The sequence below is a fragment of the Gorilla gorilla genome, chromosome 1 (assembly GCF_029281585.2).
Source record: "Gorilla gorilla gorilla isolate KB3781 chromosome 1, NHGRI_mGorGor1-v2.1_pri, whole genome shotgun sequence".
NCBI classification, from domain to species: Eukaryota; Metazoa; Chordata; class Mammalia; order Primates; family Hominidae; genus Gorilla; species Gorilla gorilla.
The window spans coordinates 219,702,091-219,718,801 of NC_073224.2; the positions used below are offsets into that span (position 1 = coordinate 219,702,091).

General features: G+C 48.6%; 1 protein-coding gene across 3 annotated transcripts; it reads right to left on the bottom strand.

Moving 5' to 3' along the window:
• Positions 1–1,936: 1,936 nt before the first annotated feature.
• Positions 1,937–15,414, bottom strand: UBXN10 (UBX domain protein 10). 3 transcript variants are annotated; one of them, XM_019019830.4, is made up of 2 exons: positions 15,269–15,414; positions 1,937–7,443 (listed from the first exon to the last, which is right to left on the bottom strand). In XM_019019830.4, the coding sequence occupies exon 2, from the start codon at positions 7,426–7,428 to the stop codon at positions 6,586–6,588; it is 843 nt and encodes a 280-aa protein (XP_018875375.1). In that variant the 5' UTR covers positions 7,429–7,443; positions 15,269–15,414; the 3' UTR covers positions 1,937–6,585. The 3 variants fall into 3 exon arrangements, with proteins under 3 accessions (XP_018875375.1, XP_018875364.1, XP_018875369.1); XM_019019819.4 differs by lacking the exon at positions 15,269–15,414 and adding an exon at positions 11,822–11,896; XM_019019824.4 differs by lacking the exon at positions 15,269–15,414 and adding an exon at positions 9,354–10,034.
• Between the last annotated feature and the right edge of the window lie 1,297 nt (positions 15,415–16,711).

A 16,711-nucleotide genomic window follows, 5' to 3' on the forward strand; every position in this document is an offset into this window, starting at 1 on the left:
TAAGAATGAGCCTTTTGTGCCTGGAAAAATAATGTATAATGATGATGTACATTATGGGTTAGCATTTACTTCAATGCTACTTTTACAATAAAATTATCACTTTTTAAAAAATAAATAGGTTCTATACCCAGAAGCTGTCCACTTCTCATGACACCTGTGGGGACCACTCTGGTCATCATCTGTCACTTAGATTATGCTAATAGCTTCTACTTGGTCTTCCGTCTTCTGCCTTTGCCTAGTCTCAACTCGGCAGCCAAGAGCGGATTTGAAGACATCCATCGGGCACCACTCCTCTGCTCAGCTGCCTGCGGTGGCTCTGCATCTGACCCAGAGTGACACTGCGTGTCTCCTGCCCCCATCTCTGACTGCCCCACCCACCTGGCTCCAGCCACACCCATTGCTGGTCCTTCCCCTAACAGGCTAGAAGTGCTCTCTTCAGAGGACCTTTGCACCCCCTCTTCCAGGAGCACTCTTCCCCCACCTATCTACAGACTGACAACCTTGTTTGCTTCTGATTCTTCACTTGGGTGTTCCTTGACCATCCGTGTCAGACCTCATCCTCTGCCAATTCCCTGCCCCGCCCATGCTCTCCAGATCCCCACAGCCTGCTCTTCTTTCTTTCCTTCTTTCCTTTCTTTCCTTCCTTCCTTCTTTCCTTTCTTTCCTTCCTTCCTTCCCTTTTTTTTTTTTGAGACGGAGTCTCAGTCTGTTGCCCAGGCTGGAGTGCAGTGGCGCGATCTCGGCTCAATGCAACCTCCACCTTCCAGGTTCAAGCGATTCTCCTGCCTCAGCCTCCTGAGTAGCTGAGATTACAGGCACATGCCACCACACCCGGCTAATTTTTGTATTTTTAGTAGAGATGGGGTTTCACCATGTTGGTCAGGCTGGTCTAGTGTACCTCCCTTCTTGGCCTCCCAAAGTGCTGGGATTACAGGCCTGAGCCACCGCGCCCGGCCTCTACTTTCCCTTTTCCATGGCATGTATCCTCTTCTACCATTCTATATTAATTATGTATATTCACTTTCTGTCTCCTCCCGTTAGTATGTGGGAGGAGGGAGTTTTGGCCTGTTCACTGAGGAGCCTGATATGTGCCTGCCGTCTAGGTGCTTAATATATATTTGTTGGATAAATTTGTTACAGATGATTTGAATCAGGTGACAGCCTGCTGGGAACTCCATTAAGAAGAAAAAGAGCACTGGGCGCCATGGCTCGAGCCTGTAATCCTAGCACTTTGGGAGGCTGAGGTGGGCTGACTGCCTGAGCTCGGGAGTTTGAGACCACCCTGAACGACATGGTGAGACCCCATCTCTACTAAAATACAAAAAATTAACTGGGCATGGTGGTGCGCAGCTGTAGTCCCAGCTACTCGGGAGGCTGAGATGGGAGAATCGCTTGCACCCGGGATGCTGAGGTTGCAGTGAGCCGAGATCGCGCCACTGCACTCCAGCCTGGGTGACAGAGTGAGACTCCATCTAAAAAAAAAAAAAAAGAAGAAGAAGGAAAAGAACGAGCTGCGGTCCAGGCCTCAGCTGGGGAAATCCTCTACAGAGTGGCCAAGAGTCCAGATCCAGAGTCTTCGGGACCTGGTATGCTTATGTCTGGTCTGGGCTGATATCCTCAGGATCCCAGGGTTGTATGCAGGTGGTGGGGTGGGGGCAGCAGTTTCCAGAGAATATGTCCCAGCTGGCAGGGTGGGCACCCCCGCCATTCTCCCAGGGTTTGTGTGCAGGTGGCTGGCCATTCTTGTTAACAGTGGCTAGAGCTAGAGCAGACCCAGGCTGTCTGCTGGAGGTGCTCACCAGCCAGAGTGGACCCATGACATCTACATCTCCTATCAAAGAGAACAAATGTCAGAGAGACGCAGCTCTTAGCCAGTCACAAAAGGGACCAAGGCCCCACTGCACAGATCCCCTCATATAAACACGAGGTGAGCATGAAAACTATGAAACTAGGAGCTTTATTAATTAAGCCCCAGAATGATGGCTTTGTTTGCCTTCCCAAGAAGAAATGCATCCCCAGTCAGCTGCTGGACTGGAATAAATGGAGGGAAGGGTGGCAAGAAAGGGAGGGATGAAGGACAGGAGATAGAGATAAACAGTGTATTTAACTAGAACAAGGATTTCTTATTAAGTAACCTTGGTCAGCAGTCATATCATACCCCTAGAGTTAGATGATACTTTTAACTTATATCTAAACATTAAGTGAAACAGTGACCTTAGCTTTATCTTAATTAAAACAATGAATAGCTTTGATTTTCTCTGTACACTTTGTCCAAAAACACTCGTGCATTTCCTTGATGGGAATGTTCCTGCTGGTCAGTGTCTTTCCCCTGCCTGCCACGTGCTTTGCTGCCGTGGTGGTTGTTTGCTTGTTTGTTTTTGCAGAAACAATCCACGCTGGCGATATTGGTCAAGCTAAGTCCACCTGGGTGAATCCCAACTTGTCAAACTATCCTTTTATTTTTTCTTTAAGAAAATGGATTATATGTCCAGAATCTGGCCACCTCTCATGACATCTCTGGCTACCACCCTGGCCCGAACCACCATCACCTCTCTCTGGTCACCTTCACACCTCCAGCACTCGGTCTTCCATCTTCCACCCCAGCCCCTCAACACGGCAGCCAGAGGGCGCCTCTGAGCAGGACAGTCTGAATGAGGCCTGCTCAGTTTTACCCGTGGGCATTTGTCACCACAGTCGTTCAGCCTCTTGGGATAGGATTTAAGTGTGTCCAAAAATACCTCCAGAGATTTGTGCTTCCGCGTCGACTGTTAGGAGGGCTGCTGCTTCCTAAACTGTTTGAACATAAAGGCACACAGATGAACGTCAGAAAGGGCTGGGAGAAGCTTCCCTAATCAGGAAAGGAAAGTGGCACGCCACCGTGTAGACAAAAAATAAAACACCCAATTTTAGTTTTATGAGTGTTGTATGTTGGTAACTGAGTCACCAAAAGTCTGTTCTCCTTTGATTGCTAACTCCTCCGAAGCGACCTCAGGCCTTCCCTGTTATATGGTGGGGTTTGGTTGGTTCTGGTTTCTGGATGAGAGTCAATAGGCTCGTGAACTTTTAACTTTATTGTGGGGTGTTGCCTTAATGGACTAAGAAAACAGATGTTCCTGCTTAATTCTTGGAATGACTTCTAAACTAATGCTAAAGCAAAATAATATAGCTGTCTTCATTATTCCGTTTAAAAGGTAGAAAAGTAGATCCTCTTATCATGTAAAAGTCTCTTTCATCTGAACTTATGAGGATTTTATTTTTAAAATTAAGTAAAGAGAAACATCTTTGTCCCAAGAGGCAGGGTGGCTTTATTTGACATTAGAAACCCATTTAAAACGGCAGGTAAGAGCATGAACAAAAGCAAAGTTTAGTTCCTTGAATGCCTGCTTTTGTAATGCAGGTGGATCTGGCTCTAGTCTTTAAGGTTATTAATTGGAATGAATGCCCCAAGGCTGCTCTTAGTTTCTCTGTCTGTGAAGCATTTTATATGGGAGCTCTGGGGTGACTCTGGGTCCACAGTCATGTTCACAAGCCATCTCTTCCGCAGGAGTGCCCTGCCTTGAAGGCTGTTGGCTGGGTCCCCAGATATTCTCAGGGCAAGAACTGTTGTGTTATAACCACCTGCCATCTGTTGGTGCAAATTTTCTGGATTCTAGATGATGAATCACTTACTTCTCCTGCTGTTCCTTCTGCTGCCAAGACTAATTTACCTATTGGACTTTATGAGGGAATATACTAGAGTAACCTATCGTGAAGGTTTGTCCTATGCAAAGTTCCTACTCCATCACTAGAAAAGGTGGGGAAGAGTTTCCTTAGCATCTCCAGAGGGTGGGATGAAGAGCCAGCAGTAACAGTGTGGGATCCTCACTTTGGGGTCCTTTGCAGATAAAGCTATAGCCACTGACTTCAGTAAGGTTTGAGTTGAGAGTCCAATGGTGGGTTCATGTTTTCTTGCCAACACTTTCTTTTCAGGACACCCATGCTTGTCTCAAAGTGTGGCACTGGGTAAGCCCTCAATGGCCATTGGTTAAATGAATAACTGAGGTCTATGACCCCAAATTGGGCAAGGCTGACCCACCCAAAGCCACCAAGAGGAGTGTGCTAGGCCGGTCGAACCCATTTAGGACACGGGGCCTCAGCTGCAATGCAACATGTAGAGCCATCAGAAACTCGGAATTCTGATTTAGCTTGTTCTTGCCAATCCCCAAAATCAGAGTACTTGGAATGATGTTTAGGAAAAATTCAGGTGACTCTTATCCAGACAAGCTAAGTGCTGTGACAGAAGCTGAGAGCAGGAGCCCCGGAGCTTCTGCAGTGGGCATCAGAAGTGTCCGGGGAGGAGGACTTGGTTCTAACAGTGGAACAAGTGCTTTCCCAGTGAGAAAACTGAAGATCAGGCTAACACACCCCTCTGTCCAGTCGTGTGTGGGAGCTGAAGTCTTAGGTTAAAATACGAGATGCACTTCTCCACTGACTCAGTTTCACACAAGTTGGTTTTTATCGTTAGTATCATCTTTTGTCCAAAAAAAAAATGTTTATTATGATGGTTTGAGTCTAGCTTTATTCACATATCCTAAAATATCCTAAAATATTTCTATGCTTATGCCTTCCACTTTTTCCCAACCCCAAAATTCTAAGCTCACCAGCAGCAGCAAACCCTAAGCACAGAAGATTCTAACTCCTTCAAGCTTGCTCCATTTCACTCAAGTTTCTAAAGCTTTCCTGTCTGGAGAAATTACCAAGTCCCAGGTGGGTGGGATTTTATTCTTACCACAGAGTAGGTGTGACTTTATGTGAGGCTCTTCCCCCAGCCTCCTAGATCAGACACAGAGTTATGTGCTCGAGTCCTGGTGGGAAGTGAAATTCCTGTACTTTTAGGTGCTGGGCTCAAATTTTGTCTGCTGTGGTCATTAACGGGAAGAGGTGGCCAGTTGTGTGGGCCTGCCTGAGGCACCACTGGCCCCAGCTGACCTTTCCAATCAAAGGAATGGCTGACCAAACCAGGATGGTATTAAGAAATTCTGTAAAACATTCAGAAATAACCTATTCTAGAATGATCTGGGCAGTCTGGGATGCAGTTAGGACCAGACCAGCCTTCTTCTGAGCAAATGGTAGTGGTGCCCATCTCCACTAAGCCTCAGCGTGCGAGAAAAAACACTCCCAGCCATGCACCTTATGTGAGCACAGGATGCGCTTGTTGCTGGGGTAGCCACATTTATATGCTTTTGGAACTCCTGATTCCTGCCTTCTCTCTGTATACCCAGGAGGCGGGAGCACACACCAGAACTCAGGACTTTGTGATGACCATGCTTTGGGGGAACAACATGCACAGAATGTCTGAGTGTTCCCTACTCTGAAGGATGATTTGGCCATAAAAGGGATCAGATGAGTCATGGAGTCTGGCTGAACTTGCAATGGAAGAGAACATTGGCAAACTGTCCACATCAGCACTTCAAAGTCGGAAACACAAGACCCCACGGTCTTCAAAGCAGCTCAGGCTAAGACAGGCTGATGTACTTCATGCCGGTCAACCAGATGCTCGGGCACATGGTCTCTCAGCACAGGCACAGCAAAGTAACACGAGACCAAGGCACCCCCCTCCTCCTCCAGAGGTTCTAAGTCAGAACGGGCACCTCTGTCACAGCTCCAAAGGACACGCCATGTTTGAAGTGGGCAACGCACTGAAACTGGGGAATAAAACAATTGCTCCACCCCCAAATAAGCCAAGGAGGTTGTCAGTACAAACCTGTTTAGACTTATAGGTTTGTACATTTTAAAAACAAAAGATTCCATTACTGACAAAAGCAAAAGAAATCAGATTGCACTGGCTTTTCTCAGTTTTGGAAGAATTCAGCCCACAGAGTAGCTCCCAGAAGTTGTAAACCTAGTCAGTCTCTATTAAAAAGTAGCTACTGGGTAATCCATGCTCATGGAAGCAACTTACTTTCAAGCTTTAGGACTATTTTAGAAATGCTGATGTTTTGGGGAAGAAAACCCATTCTTCCCTTAGATGTCACCTCACACAAATAGTAAATCCCTAAGAAACTGACCATGCATGGCAAAGGGCTACTTCCAAAGATGGGGTCAACGGCCTGTTTCTTTAAAATACTCACAAGAAACACAAATGCCAGTTAGATAGTTCCTACACTGTGGTTATTTACCAGACTAGAATCCTCTCTGGGAAGTGTTTAATCCTGCATCAAATACAGACAGGAAAGCATTGGCTTCAAGAGAATCACAGTTCACTGTAAAGGCAAGCTGGTGTTCCAAAAGGACCATTAATTCAGAAGGACCCAAAACTCTGGAAAGGAGAAGTCATGATCACTGCTGTTTCAGGAACAACCTTGGTAACTTGCCAGTTACGCTGGTGGTGGAGAGAATGGAACAGCTGGAAGGGAGACTTCTTAGCGCGCTCGGCATAGGCACAGACTTCACTGCTTCAGAGGACACGCAGTGGAGACGAGAGTCCCAAGCTTCCCAGCTGCACCAGGTCCACATGGCACTTGAAACAGGCTGCCTAGGAGGCCACAACGCCCAAGCATGCTCCTTTGCTCAGAGACCCAGGACCTCAGCTGGGTGGCTGTGGACTCAGGGCCACCCTTCCCCATCTTCCAGTGAGATGCCCAGCACAGACTTGTGGGGGATTCTGCACTCTTGCAGAGATTTGGTGAGGTCAGAAAATCGCCTCCTGGGCACCTCCATTGTTTCAATGCTGCAGTGTCGGTAGGAGGTTTTGTTTTTCTGTTCGGCCACAGCAACAATGGTTTGCAAATCATCTGTTGGCCGGAAATGGTGTACAAACCTTTGGCCTGTTGGTGATCTAACAGCAAGCAGCAACCTTGGTTCTTGGTCCGATGGTTCCTCCAGATTTCCAGCCCTGGAAGAGCCCTGTTTCTTGGTTCGGACGATGAATTTCCTCTCCACGGCACAAGCTCGAGCTCTGGAATCTTCTTCACTTGTCTTCATGGTGCCCGTCTCCTCTTGGTAAAGAGCCCGGATACTGCTCAGTTGCAGTGAGCTGGCCTTTTTGGCAACGGTTTCCACAGCCTCCTCCTCCAGGTTCTTTCTGTTGATGGAAGGAAGGACTGGATACTTATTGAGAGAAGAGGAAGCCCCAATGGGTACCTGCTGCAGCAGCTCAGGGATCTCATCAGAAGCTCCCTGGTTTGGAGATTTGGGTGCACAGGCTCCTGGTTTTTGGCTGCTTGGCAACTCATAGGGAATGGCTGGAGGCGGAGATGGTATATGATGAGCACACACCTCCGCGCCCTGGGATTTCTGCAGACTCGGTCTTGTCCGTCCCTTGGCGGACTTGGGCCTTATCATGTGCATATTTAGTGAGTTTGGCTGCCAAATGAGGCTGTCAACTGCTGTGCTGACAACAGTGCTACACTCAGGTGGTGCTATATTCACAGGGGCTTCTGTGGCCATTGCTTCTCAAGACCCCTAAGGAAGCAGGAAAAAAACAGGAGACCGTGGGTTAAACTTCCTGGGACTCCTAGATCCAAGCCATTCCCTCCCTGAGTGCCCAGAATAAGCACAAATTTCTGGCATCTAGTAAGGGGCACCAGCTGCAATTTATTCATTCAGGCATGCATTCATTTATTTTAGGCACTTGCGAGAGATCAGCAAACTGAAGTCCTTGCAATGTAAATTATTATAGTGAGGAAAGACAGGGGTTAAAACCCACAAGTAAATAGATATTTTCAAAGGGTAACAACCGCTATGAAGAAAATAAAAATTATTGCACCAGAGCGTGATTAAGGTGGGGGACTAATTCTTATTCTTTTAGGAGGGGGGAAGTTTCTGGTACAAACCAGAAAACCTGCTGTGTTTCAATAAAACTTCATTTTTGGACTCTGAAATTTGAATTTCAGATAATTTTCATGTGTCACAAAATACTCTCTTTTGATTCTTTTTCAATGATTTAAAAATGTGAAAGCTATTCTTAGTTCATGAGCCACACAAAATAGGTGACGGGCCGGATTTGGGCTGTGGGCCATCATTTGTTGGTCCCTGTCCTACAGCAACTCTGGGCGCATGCTAATTCTACAGATGTATGAGCCAGAAAGGTAGAGTGATTTCCCGATGGTCACACAGCCAGCTGGTGGCAGAGCTGGAGATAGGACCCAGGTCTTGTGACACCCGGTCCTGTGTCCTCTGTACCCATACAAGCTGCTTCCTGAGCCCAGCACATCACATTCTGTATGTCTGCTAGCTGCTCACATTTCTTTTTTTCTTTTTTTTTTGAGACAGAGTCTCACTCCTTCACTCAGGCTGCAATGCAGTGGCACCATCTCAGCTCACTGCAATCTCCGCCTCCCAGGTTCAAGCAATTCTTGTGCCTCAGCCTCCCGAGCTGTTCAGACTTCTGTCTTCCCAGCTACCTGATAGGCACCCTGGGGCCTCTGTATTTGGATCTCCCACCAAAAGTCTGTGTGAGTGCTGGTTAAATCCACCAGGAGCAATGAACTGAAGCATGGTGGGAGGCGTGAACATTTCTGTGTGCAGACCCGGAATTGCTAAACCATGACACCTCCTCTTTCATTGCCATCTTGGTGGCCACTTCACTAACACTACTACCAGCACCTCCTCCTCCCAATCTCCAGTTCCATCTTTCCCTAAACATTGCAGACATCTTATTGGGCTCCCTGCCTCCCTCTGAATCCTGACCACCACTGTGACTCCTGCCTTCTCTGCTTGAAAGCTGACCTGGCCTCTCCTAGCCTTCTAAAGACCTTCTGGTGACTTTCCAGTGATTCATGGTCCCCAAGAAACAGCATATTTGGGAGCAAAGGACAGAGGACCAGGTGTCACAAAGTGTGGGTTCAATTTCAGCTTCTCTGCCACTGGCTAGCTACCTGATCAAGGGGCAATCACTCTACCTTTCTGGCACAAAACTTTCCTCATCTATCAAATTAGCTAAATGATCTTAGAGGTATTACTTAAATACCTCAGAACATCAGTCTTTTTGTCTGTAACATGAGGATAATAACATGAAATAATGTAGGTAAGGCGGGAAGCACCAGGCTTAGTGCATGGTAGAAACTTAATTAAATGTTAAGCATTTTTTGTTGTCATCGTTGTTTGCTTCGGGTTGTCTGTTTAGTGCTTCCTATGTGCTAAGTTTAAAAGCCTTCCTTGTTTTGCTCTAGAACTTTTCCCCTTGTGTCCTCGGTGATTCTACTCCTGGTCAACCAGCTGGGTGAGTCCTGAAACTCATGCCTGCCCTGTCCACTGCACAGAAATGCAGGGAGGTGGACTGCAATGAGCTACCACCTATGCAGTTGCCTCAAAACATGTGAAAATAAAATCCCGAGTTGATCACTTCTCTTCTAATTCCACATTTTACTTACCTCAAATTCACTTCCTGCAGAATGATTTGCACTTCCTGCAAATTCACTCCTTTCATCACAAAATCTTGAACAATGTAATCTGAGCCTCTCAGGGTTTGTATTCCAACCTTACCATTCTGCACATGTAACCACTGCTGCCTAATTTTAAGGAGTATCTGCTTCCTCTCCACTCAGACCAGGACCAAACGCAACACATTATCCCTATATCTTCCTGATGTCCTGCTCAATTCAAAATCTTGGACAAAGCTACCCTCTTTTAAAGGCCTCTATGTCTGCTGCATTCTACTCACAGCCTGAGTCTCTCTCCACTCCCATTTTCCACTTCTCCCTCGTCTTTCACACCCAGTCTGGCTGCTAGTAGCTCAGGAGCCTTCTCCTTAGCAAACTTTTGGCATCAAAAAAGACTGCCCATCTCCTTGTTAATTTCATCTATTTTCTGATCAACTGTGAAGAATGTGTTTTTCCCCCTTTAGTCTCCTTCTCAAGTCTTTCTCTGGCAATTAGCAGCTCTGCACTTTCACTCAGGATGGCAGGAGAAGGTCATAACTGTCCAACTGTTCTGCCAAAGATAAGCTCCACAGGCAAACCCACGCCCCTCTCGGCCCACCCTCCCCACTTGTGGAATGGCTATTAATTTGCCACAGCTTCTACAGAATTATCACAGGCTTGGCTTCCAACACCCACACATGCCTCAGGAAGGTTTAACTGTCAGTGAGTTTGGTAACTTAGAAACCTCTTCCTTAACAACTTTGATGAGGAGAGTCATGTGTTCTCACAGGCTCTCTGCGGGATTATTTTTAACAGTAAAACTTGAGTATGTGCATGCACTTTCTATACCTTTTGGTTCTATATAATTATCCATGTTCAGGGGGTGTCATATTCAAGACACCCTGGTCATAAGATAACATGACTGTGAGCTATCTCAGAGAAAAACCTCAATTATGACTAATTCCTAGGAGCCCACTCATGGTTATTTAGAGACTAACACCTCCTTCAGGTAAAACCATTATATCCAACCTGCTTTCATAACCCACTGCCTCCTCCCGAGCACAGGGACCATCTGTTACACGGAGGGAACACCAGCTCTCCCCAGCATCCATCACACAGGGATGGGGCGGTGGGGGAAACAGGTGTTTGGGGATCTGGGCCAACTGTGCCTTTATATTCACACCTCAGGTCCTGAACTCTGCCCACCACCCTCAGTCCAGGATTGAGGCAGCAGCCATGATTCTCCCTGCTCAGTTCACTTCACCACCTCTAGGCCTGGCAGCCGCTCAACCACAAACCGATTTGACAAGATCTAGGCGTAGGCATCTATCAAGCTGCCAAGCTGAATAGGCGAGTGGCCTGTTTACTTAAACACAATAGCTGCACCCCAGCGGCCTGCTAGGAGTCAGGAAGCAAACACTGCCAACTGTTTCCAAGAAGTTGCCAGAAGGGCAGGTGCCCATTCCTTAAGATTCACCACCAAATCAACTGGAAAGAAGGAAATGTGGATAGGAGAAGCTAAAGCAGGGCTCCTGCTTTCTAAGGGTGCCCACCACCCACCACAGGGTCAGACCACCCTAGTTCACTCACAACCCAAGTCTAAGCCTACAGTATATGCAGTAAAATATAACCACCTACATCCCATCTGCTGGTATATACCAAGATACATGCATTTGAATTGGTCTTTTCAAACTGTATCAGTTAATCCTATCCGTTGCCATCCCGCCCCCCCCAACCCACACCCCCACCAGGCTTTCAGGATAAAAATGCTCTGAAGAACCAACAGGAGATGGTGGTTGGCCTGAGAATGAAAAAACTCTGGTACCATTCCCAGTTCTACCCCAAACTAGGGATTAGAATACACTGTCCTATGCAGAGTGCCACACTGAACCACAAGCCACCAAGTGATCAAATGTTTGGATAGAGAACTGGGGATGATTCCAGCGTCAGAAGGGCAGGGAGGTGGTGGGGATATCTCAGTTAAGTCCAAGTTCCAGCGCCCTAGAAGGCAACAGGCTTAAGGGGCAGAGAAGGGATCTGGGGGAGGGGCGAGAAAGAGCGTTTAGAAAGCGAGAATTGACTTCAGTGAAAGAGCACAGGACTGGGGGAGGGGCCCTCTGGTTCTCGTCTCTGCCCTGCCGGAGACTGGGACATCCTTTTCTCTCCCTGGGTCTGTGTCCCCGTCGCTACATCCCAGCCTGGAGGGCATGGCCCAGCGGTTGCATAGGTCCCTCGGTTTCTGCAGAGCCCGGGAGTCACCCTATTTTGGTAAAGGTGAGCTCTGGCCAGGCTTGCTTTGCCTCGGGAGCAGACGTTTCTCCAGGCTCCTCGCCTGTCTCCCGGGGTTTGCGTCCCCCGGGCTGGGTCTGGGGAGGCCCTCCCGGGTGATGTGCTGGGGGCTCGGGGACTGGCCTCCCCCGGCCCCTTCCAGGCCTGGCGGAGGCCAAGGGCAGGCCGCGGGATCGGGCAGCCGCGCTCACCTAGCCGTTCCGCTCCATCCGCCGCCTGCGCCCGGCTCTGTCCTGCTGGTAAACAACCCTGGTCTCCCGGGCAACGCCGCAGGGTGGGGGGCCACGTGCTTCCGGCGTGACCGGAACCGGCCTGGGTCGGGTGGGGTCGGGTGGGGGCCGCTGGGCCAGGAGGGCGGAGGCCGTGAACTCCAGGTCGGTGGATTGCGAGCCTGGAGTGGATTGCCTGGCCTGGAGGCGACAGGGACCCGCGGCCTCCTTCTCTCCTCCTCTTCCTAGCGTCACCTGCCTCTGTTTCTCTCTGGGGGAGAGTGTCTGGGAGAGGGAGAGCCCTGGCCGGGACATGGAGGAGCGGGGAGCAGCACCACTAGTCTCAAAACCCGTTTCTCACCTTGGGTCAGGCCCTGACCCTCTCAGTGTCCCTGGTTTTAAAATGAGGCTGTGGGACTGATGGATTCTCGGAACCCTAGACTCTGAGTGGATGGTTCTAGGGTATCTGAGTTGCGGGGAGCAGGGCCCCCATCCTCAGTACAGCCCTTTCAGCGCCAGTTCCCTGACCTCTTTTCACATCAGCTTCCCACTCCGGGGCCACACTGGGAACCTTATCAACAACATCTGCACCTCCTTTGATGTCCCCAGCCACAATCTCTTCCACTTCCAGCCACTTGAGTCACTTCCGCTGTATCTGTTTTTCACCATCTTTGGGTTTCCTGTCCATTGCTGTCTCCACTTTCCCCCTCGCTATCAATCTGCTTCTTCCCTATCCTGGCCCATTACCTCGGCATTCTCAAAAGGATCCTCCCTGCCCGAGTCCTGCTGTCCTTCCATCTGATGAAACCTCAAGCCAAACCAGTCCACCTACACACGGGTACTGAAGAAGTCTTGGCCAGCCACACACCTTGGTGTAACAGAAACACGAGGTCTCTAACCTCAATTAGACTCTCAGCCCTGCACTTCCATCCCCAACCGACCACTGGGTTCTCTCTCCCTCCTTTCTTCTTTTTCAAGGGGAGACAGGGTCTCGCCCCTTCACCCAGGCTGGAGTGCGGTGGTGCAATCACAGCTCACTGCAGCCTGGACCTCCCCAGCTCAGCCTCCCTTGTAGCTGGGACTACAGGCATGCACCACCAAGCTTGGCTAATTTTTATTATTTTTTGTAGAATGGGGTTCTGCCATGTTGCTGAGGTTGGTCTTGAAGTCTTGGGCTCAAGTGATCCTCCCGCCTCAGCCTCCCAAAGTGCTGGGATTACAGACATGAGCCACCTCGCCCAGCCTCTCCTTTCTTCTCAATGGCTATTTCAAAACGTTGTTTTGCTTGCGAAACCTCCCACCTCTCCCTCTCCCACCTCCCTCCCTCCTCCCTCTTAGAAGATACCTTTACTGCCCTCTTCAGAGAGAAAATAGAAGCCATCATATGGAAACTTCCTCAGCCTTCTGCCATCAGACCTGCAAACTTGCCTGCCTACACTTCCTTGCTTTCCTCCCTCCCTCCAGTTCTAATGTCTTCTGATTATCTCCAAGGTGAATTGCTCCTCCATGGGTGCTTGGAAGCCCGTTTCTGGCCACACAGCCACACATGTACACACCCTCACACTCCCTCTGACCGTAGAAGATTCCTCCTGACCCTCCCTCATCTGCCTAATTCCCACTCACCCTTCAGGTCCCAACCTCACGGATGAAGCCTTTCTTCCAAGGTGGAATTAAGATTTCTTCAAAAGAAGTCTGAACTGGACTATTGTCTGCCAAGCTCTGTTCTAGACTCATGGGATACGCAGATGAATAATTTACTGACAGTATCATTAGAAGTTAATGTTAGTAGACACACAAGAACCATAGATTCAGGCCAAATGTGGTGGCTCACGTCTGTAATCCCAGCACTTTGACAGACCGAGGCAGGAGGATCACTTGAAGCTGGGAGTTTGAGACCAGCCATGGGCAACATGGCGAGATGCTATCTCTCCAAAAACAAACAAAAAAAGAACCGTAGATTCATTATCTAGCATGTGGCAAAATATTTGCTATCTGTTCTGTCCCAGACATGTGGACACAGGATTGCGACAAGAGCACAATTCTAACCGTCTTTCAAGACGTTCAGAGTCTGGTTGAGAGAATGCATTTCACACTGATAAAGAGTTACAAATCAGATTATTTTCAATACAATTTGAGTCCAGGGTAGAATAGCAGGCACAGGCTGGACACGATTAGGTGCCAAGCGATTGGCACAGACAAGGCAGTTCTTTGGGGGCCGTGAAAGAAAATCATGTCAGTGGTGGTGTTTCTGCTCGTCTCAGAAGGGAAGTCTGTGACCCGTGGGAGTTGCTGGGGAGGGCCTGGGCTGGGCCAGGCCTCTTCCTTGGGTTGCCCCCTCACACACTCTGGTCATCCAGGAAGCCTCTGTGGCCCTCGGAATGTGTAAAAGATGGTGGTTTTAGGAGCTGCTGGTTTTGCAACTGAGTGCTGGCGGCTTATTTCTTGTTAATGATTCTGTCAAAAGTGTCTTAGCGATGCTCTTCAGCCCTTCATCACCCACCCAAAAAAGATTAAAGTGGATTCTTCATCAGCTATTTTAAAATCACCTAAGAATTATGCAATCCTTTGGAGAATCAAACTGGCTTCTAACCGCGCGCGCGCGTGTGTGTGTGTGTGTGTGTGTGTGTGTGTGCACGCGCGCCTTTGCCAGTGCACAGTGAAATGGCGGTCTGTTTAATGTCAGCAGTACATGCAGTTAACGTCAGCAGTACCTGCCTTTTGCTCTCCAGTGTTGTGTAATGCCCAGCCCCAGGGGGAGGCAGGAGAGAAGGAAAGGAAGGCGCCAGTCCATTGCTGTGCCTCTGCTGCCTTTGTCCCCGACCTTCTATAAAGAGGATGTCTTCAAAGGACGGACCCGATAATGCCTGGTGTCTGGCACATACCCAGAGTGGATCTCAGTAAACATGGGCAGAGGTCATTGCCCTGCCAGCTGAAATGTGGACTCACCTTCCTTTCTAGCCATGTCCCAATCTACTCTCCAGCTCTCTCCCTGGGCTGCAGCCAGCTTGCTCCCCAGATGGGCCCCAGCTTTTTCATCTCCAGTGTCTTTGCCCATGCCTGCCCCACCCTGCTCTCTTCCTTGAAGTTAAGCCAAAATGACTGATCCTTCAAGGCCCATCTTAAAAGCCACCTCTTCCGTGAAGCCCTTTCCTGACCACAGCCTCCCCACAAAAGCTCATGTGCTCTCTCTGGTCGCCTTTGGTCCAGTGGAACATGCCCAAGATGGTGCTGTGCACTCTCGCTAGGTCGGCTCCCTTCATCTTCACAACGCTCCCTTAATGGAGGCATCATAGCCCTCCTTTGCTTTAGAAAACAATGGAGCCTCAGGGTTCCCCCTGGTGAAGGAGCAGCAGAGCAATTTTACAACCTGCATCCAGCTGTTTCCAAAGCCCATCCTGGACCCCAGAGTCCCACCCCCAAGCTCCTCACCTGCGTGTTCCCCCATGGCCCTTATCTGTGCTGTCCGTTGCACTGGTCGTGGGGACTGCAGGCATGGCCTCTGACGTCAAAGCTTGAGTTTCAATCCTGGCTCCACCACTTGCCAGCTGAAGACGTTAGGTAAATGATTTACCTTCGCTGGATGTCAGTTTCTGCATCTCTAGAATGGTGATGATAAGCACAGGATTGTTGTGCGGCTGAAATGAGGTAACATGCGTGCCAAGTGCTTAGTGAGGGCTAACACTTGTTGCATCATCTTCACTTACAGTGTACATCTCCTTCAGTAGGTTATGAGCTCCTTGAAGGCAGGAACTTGCCTGTCTCGGAATCCCCTGCCTTGTCCACACAATGCTTACTTTGTGATACGTGCTCAGCAATGATGATGGTGGTGCTGATTCCAAGGCTAGCGTTTCCACTGAGCGATCCAGCAAGCTGCTAATTGGTATCCTCCCCAACCATATTTGGCTTGGGGTCCAAATGACCTCCCCAGGGGCTGGCTGAAGGCGGGGGCCCCGGTTTCTTAGCGGCTTGTCCCCACAGAGTGTTTGGCCCCATTTTGAATTAGTGACTTCTAGATTTCAGAGTCTATAGCCAGTGTCCTGCTCTGCCTGTCCTTGGTCTCATTAGACATGTGGATTGAGATCATGGGTAACCTTTAAGCAGAAGGTGAACCAGGTGGATATTCTAGTAGCAGGGCCAAGAGGCTGGCAGTTAGTCATGGCTCCTGTGATCAGCTTCCTAAGGGGATCTGCAAGAGGGAAGTTTCTGGATGATGAAACTTAACCCTTGAAGTACAGACACGGGTCACTTAACCATGGGGATACATGCTGAGAACTTCATTGCTAGGTGATTTTTTCATTGTGCAAACATTGTGGAGTGTGCTTACCCAAACCTAGATGGTCTAGCCTGCTACACACCTAGGTTATATGGTATAGCCTGTTGCTCCTAGGCCACAAATCTGTACAGCATGTTACTGTTCTAAATACTGTAACACAATGGCAATTGTAACACAATAGTAAGTATTTGTGTATCCAAACAGATCTAAACATAGAAAATGTACAATTTAAAATATGGTATAAAAGATTTAAAAAAATGGTATGCCTATATAGCGCAGCTACCTTATAATCTTATAGGACCACCATCGTATATGTGGTCTGTCATTGGACCAAAATGTCATTATATGGTGCATGACTGTACCACAGCTTTTTATTATTTTCCCCGTATTGTTGGAAAATATCCAAAAATGTATAGCCTACTTTCCAGTCTTGTTAAGCAGAACACATCAAACACTGTAACTCACCTTGGCTACTGTTGACCAAGTATTTTCACCTTCAGGAGCTTGTGGAATCTTGCTGGCATTCTGTGGGGGGCCAGAATCATTGTCTCCAGCTCTCTAGTGGAGGAAGGTGAGGCTCAGGTCGTTTCAATCTGTCA

Coding starts and splice junctions, on each gene's coding strand:
- UBXN10 (XM_019019830.4), bottom strand. CDS start 7,428: ATGGCCACAGAAGCCCCTGTGAATATAGCACCACCTGAGTGTAGCACT.